This window comes from Pseudozyma hubeiensis, assembly GCF_000403515.1.
Source record: "Pseudozyma hubeiensis SY62 DNA, scaffold: PHS53, whole genome shotgun sequence".
In the NCBI taxonomy this organism is placed as follows: domain Eukaryota; kingdom Fungi; phylum Basidiomycota; class Ustilaginomycetes; order Ustilaginales; family Ustilaginaceae; genus Pseudozyma; species Pseudozyma hubeiensis.
This window is the reverse complement of record NW_012133835.1, coordinates 147,477-152,431: the sequence shown is the minus strand read 5'-3', so window position 1 is coordinate 152,431 and position 4,955 is coordinate 147,477. Positions and strand designations below refer to the sequence as shown.

The following is a 4,955-nucleotide window of genomic DNA, read 5'->3' as shown; positions in this document are numbered from 1 at the left end:
ACCCCTCCCTCACGCATCACCCCCGCCCCCAGCGGAAACTCCACCATCCCATGCGACCGGCTCTCCTCCCTCGCCACGCCCCTCTCCTCCTCCACCATATCCACCTTGACCCTCGCCACCTCTCTCCCCACCCTCACACTTCCCTTTGCCTGCCTCGCTCTCGCAGGCAACTTGATCCAAACTCTCTCATTCGCATCATCTCTCTGCTCTCGCGGCTCATTGATGTTTGCAATTGGCATTCTCTTCGTCAGGCACAACAATTTCCCCTCCCCCTCGCTCGCCTCCCAAGCACACTCCACCTCTTCCTCACCCCACAACAACACCGAAACACACCCCAACCCGCTGTGAGCCTCTGCAAAAGAATGCATCTCAATCTGTTCCCCAAAAAAACACAACATGTCAGTTAACCGTCATCACAGCAATCTTACAATACGCTTGTTTCGAACTTACACTGACGGTTCGCAAACCTGGATGATGGTGGTGTGACGACAAGATCGGCAAAAGTGACCGTGGGGGATTTCGAGACGCGTTTGGCCGAAATTTCCTCCAGCTGCGCTCTGAAAATTGGATCGGGCGTCAAGGGCGATTTGGGCCACGTGGGCGTAGCCGGATTCGACGTGAGCTGCGAACTCCTCCTGGACGAAACCTTGCTCGTGCCGCTGGACCAGCTGACAGGACTGCGCGGCGAGTAGGCAGCCGAGATCATCGACATCCTGTGGTTCGAAGTGGTCGTGTCAATCGAGGCGAACGTGTAGTCGTCGAGCATGCTATCGTCCTCTTCCTCCTCCGTACTAGCTCTCGGCACCAGACTCTCCTCGCGTCCTCTCGGCGTGTCGTCAGCGAAGTCGATCGCTCGAAACCCAGTCTGCGCCACCATCAAACGCGATGCACGCTTGTCTTCGGCTCGCGGCTTGCCCTCGTTGAACATGCTGGCAAGCGTGTCGGCAATGTCCGACTTGGCACGCGAGTCCTGCGTGGTGGCTGAACGACGACGACGGACCGTCGCGTCCTGCGTAGCTGCACCAGCGAATGCAGCCACATCCGTATCCTCCTTGGGCTTCACCTTGGTCGTATCGTAGATAGACGCACGACGGATGGCGTTTCCGATGCTCGCCAACGAAAGCTTGCGTACAAACGTCTGAGGAATCAGCGAGCTTCGGCGCGACGACGCAGCCGAACCGCTGTGCATCGAGCTCGGCGTGTTTGGTGTCCTCGGCACATCGGCATCCAACCTAGCGACATCCGGCTTGCGTGCCTGTTGCGCAACAGCCTGAGCATCCGCAGTTGGCGCCGGAGGAGCCGGTCTCGACGCACGCAGCGTCGGAGGCTCGCTGCGCTGATCGTTCATGCGCTTCGAACTCGACTCGGACAGGCGACCGATCATGTCTTGCAGCTGCACCTGGCGCTGCTCCTCGGGCGAAAGCGCACGCTGGTCGTTGAGCTGCGGCATGACGGTCGACAGACGGTCGATCGAGCTCTGCACCACGGCAAGATCCTCCGGAGTGCGCGCGGCGTAGGCGCTGTGCTGCGCCGCCAACTTGGCGCGGCGACGCTCGAGCAAAGTGAGAGGCTCGACGGGCGTCTTGACATCGGTGGCCCTAACACCGCTGGCAGACGCCTCATCGTACCGCGGCAGGTCATCGGCTTCCGAGGTGCCTTGCTGACGAGCTGCTCTCTTGCCGAGCTCGTAACCGGGACCGTCCGAAGCGTAGCCAGGTAGAGCGGTGCTGGCAGCGCTGTCGGTGAGCACCGAAAAGCGCTTGCGGTAGGGCTGCGCCGTCGAGTCGGACTTGCCGGCGACGGAAGCCGCCCGCGAGGCCTGATCGGACCGAGGCGACTGCGGAGCGGTCACCAAGCCGAGAGCCGACGGTCGATGGGCATACAGACTCTCGAGCGAGAAAGTGGTAGTCGTGGCGCTCGATGGTTGACGTACCGTAGCCATATCAAACACGGAGCCATCGACGTGGTGCTGTTCAGCCTGCGACGGCGCTGCTGGAGTGACGGCTTGACGACTGTTTGCTTCGACCTTGTGCTGCTTCAGAACATCGCGACTAGCCGTGGGCGTAGCTTCGTCCGACGACGTAGAAGGCGTGATGTGCGACCGGGTCGAGCCAGAAGAGGTGCGCGATAGCGATCGGTGCGAGCTCGCCTGGGGCGAGTGCTGAGAGGGAGGGTGCATGGAGCGACGGCGCGACGCAGCAGCAAGCATAAGCGGTGTGCGTGGAGGACTCTCGAGGACAGCTTGCGACAGCCGCCGTTGCGTCGTGAAGAGCGAGTGGATGAGGCTGGTGAGGTTGGCCAGCAACCCCGCCTGGTGAGCGTCGTGCACATCGCCAAGCACGAGCGCGAGCCTGTCGACGAGCAAGACGAGACGATCGGCGTCCGACATCTTGCTGTGGGCCGGAGATCGAGCAAAGGTGGGAGACAGCGGAGCATTGTGTCCGGCGATGAGGCGGAGCGAAGCAAACATGTCGTCGAGGATCTGAGTGATGCCGGCGTCAGGCGTGTGGCTCGACGAGGCCGACGCGAAGTGCAACTCGGCGAACGAATTGAGAATGGACTGGAGCTGCTCAAGCTGCTGGTTGCGAACGTCGCGCAGCGCGTCGTGCGTCGACGCTGGGTCAGATTCGTGGTCGGGTTCGGGCTCGGCGATCTCCTCGAGCTCGTCCATGTCGTGGCTAGAGTTGCTGCCAGCGAGGTGGTAGGACGAGGCTCTGCGCGGGCTACACGGCATGATTGCGTCGTCCGCCATGGAATTTTGGCGGCTGCGTCTCGCCTGCGCATCGTTGTGTGCCGCGATGGCAAACTGCTGCTGCAATGCCATGGGACTCGGCAGGTTGTCCTCGGGTTCATGCGTGGGTACCGAGGGGAGGAGAATAAAGTCGTTGGTGCGGATGATGGTGGGAGAAGCTGGTGTTCGAGTACCCGAGAGGTCAGGCGAGCGACGCAGAGGTGCCGCCGAAAGGCGCTTGGACCTTTGCTGCTCGAGCGTAGCCATTTGGAGATGCGAGATGGGATGTGGACAAGGAAAAGAGCCGACGGTAGATGTCACTGCCAGAGTGGACGCGGAAACGTTGAAGGGAAGGATGGAAATAAGGGGTCCAGCGATGAAGCGATGAAGGGGACTGAGAAGAGGCGGAACGATGGAAGGTAGAGAGAGAGTTACCGGTCGAGGTATATATGGATCTAGGAGTGCAGGAAAGTGGTGGCGTTCGTGGAACGAGGTATCGGAGAGAAGCAGGAAAAGAAGGAAGACGCCTCGCTTGCTGCCGAGCCCCAAAGCGGCTTCAAGAGGCGGTAGCGAGAGGAGGCAGCTGTGGTGTCGCAGCGATAACGGTACAAGCCACTTTTGCGCCGGAGATGGATTCGGAGTCGAGGAGAATGTTCGACGTTGGTGGGCGGCAGAAGAGGCTAGCGTCAAGAGCGCAGGCGCTTAGCTGAATGCAGAAGATTGGGCTAAACGGTGTTCAGAGGATGGGTCCAAAGAGACAAGGGATGTGCGTACCAGGCCGAGTCTGGCAGAGCCAACGGTGGGCGGTGTTTCCACAAGGAGCTGGGCGTCAGGGTAGGAGCGCGGCGCAAGTGTTGATGGAGATGAACAAAGATCGACGCCGAGGGTGCGGCGATCCAGAGAAGAACACGGCAGAGACGTCTTTGCGATGTCGCATTCGGTGGATTATGGAGACAATGAGAGATTGAAGACGATGCGGACGGACGAGCGTGCGCGCGTGCGATGCGACAATGCGGAACCAGAGAAGCGGGAGCACCAGCCCTGGCAACGAGGACGAGCAGGAAGCCAAAAGCCATACGACAGACTGTGAAGCCACTTTTTTTTGAGTTTGGCCTCCGAAAGATGAAGGACGAGGAGGACAAAGGGAACGAGCGGCACGGCACGACCCAGCCATGGTGTCCTGCAATGCCAAAAAAAGAAAAAGAAAACGCGGGGATCAAGCGGTCGGCTCGCCTAGACTTGACTTTTGACGGCAGTCCGGCTCAGCGCCCCTTAAACTTAGCGAAAAAGAAAAATCCAGATTAAAGTTGGAGCGGCACACTCAAGCGGCAGAAGAGGAGGCGTCCGAGCAGTGTGTCACCACATCGCTAGATTTCATTGAACCCTTCTCGGCAACACTGCCAGGAAGCGCTCAACAAAGCTTTCGCGGCCAGAGAGTTTTCCTTAAAAAAAAGAAAATGTGACACCTCCCAAGCGCCACCACGAGCTAGAGAGTCTAAGTTGACGGATGAGACAGAGTCGAATTTAGCTAGATACTGTAAAATGCGTCAAGGTCAGGTCAGGATTGACATCTGCAAACTAGCTTGAACCGAGAAGATCATCTACGCTGCAGCTCGACACTCGAGTTCAACGACCAGATCAAACCCATCAACTGCACTCCTCCCTCATGATCAATTCACCATCGAGAAATTGAGCACATTGCAAATTCGATTGTAGGGATCACGATGGGTTCGAAACCTCGTGCGGCCATTGTTGCGCTCCTCGGACAAGAGGTGCCATCTTAGGTTGGACATAGGGGGATTTTTTGATCGACACATGCCGTATTTCCAAGTCAGACAAGGACCGGCAGCGTAGCGCGTCACCAGCGTCTGGACGAGTGTGCCGTCGGTGCCAGATTGTGGCTGACACCTTGTCGTGTAACGCGGGACATCTTGATGCCACTCACCTTGCTGTCCCAAGCCAAGCCAAACAGAAAAGAGGCGTCGATGGCTATATTGGTACGACGAAAAATCGTGGTACAGAATCCAATCTAGACCGTAGTTCACAACCGAGTCAGTATCAGACATCCTATCGGTCAACTTGGTCAGTGTCGTGGGACACGGTGACAAAAGGGCTTCACAGCCGCCGACCTTTTTGTTTTTCGCCGAGCTTGTCCCAATGCGATCAAAGACCAAATCTCAGGGTCCAATCTCGTTTGACCGCAAGCGGATTTTTTTCGCGCGTT

The 4,955-nt window shown here is 58.4% G+C and overlaps 2 protein-coding genes across 2 annotated transcripts; both read right to left on the bottom strand.

The window, feature by feature from the left end:
* Positions 1–424: 424 nt before the first annotated feature.
* PHSY_005798 (hypothetical protein) lies at positions 425–2,998 on the bottom strand (the record flags this gene model as incomplete). The annotated part of the gene is made up of 1 exon (XM_012336406.1): positions 425–2,998. One exon carries the CDS (start codon positions 2,996–2,998, stop codon positions 425–427), a length of 2,574 nt encoding a protein of 857 aa, XP_012191796.1.
* Positions 2,999–3,186: 188 nt separating this feature from the next.
* On the bottom strand, positions 3,187–4,797 carry PHSY_005797 (SAM binding motif containing protein; the record flags this gene model as incomplete). The annotated part of the gene is made up of 2 exons (XM_012336405.1): positions 3,187–3,411; positions 4,411–4,797. The coding sequence occupies 2 exons, from the start codon at positions 4,795–4,797 to the stop codon at positions 3,187–3,189; spliced, it is 612 nt and encodes a 203-aa protein (XP_012191795.1).
* Positions 4,798–4,955: the final 158 nt, after the last annotated feature.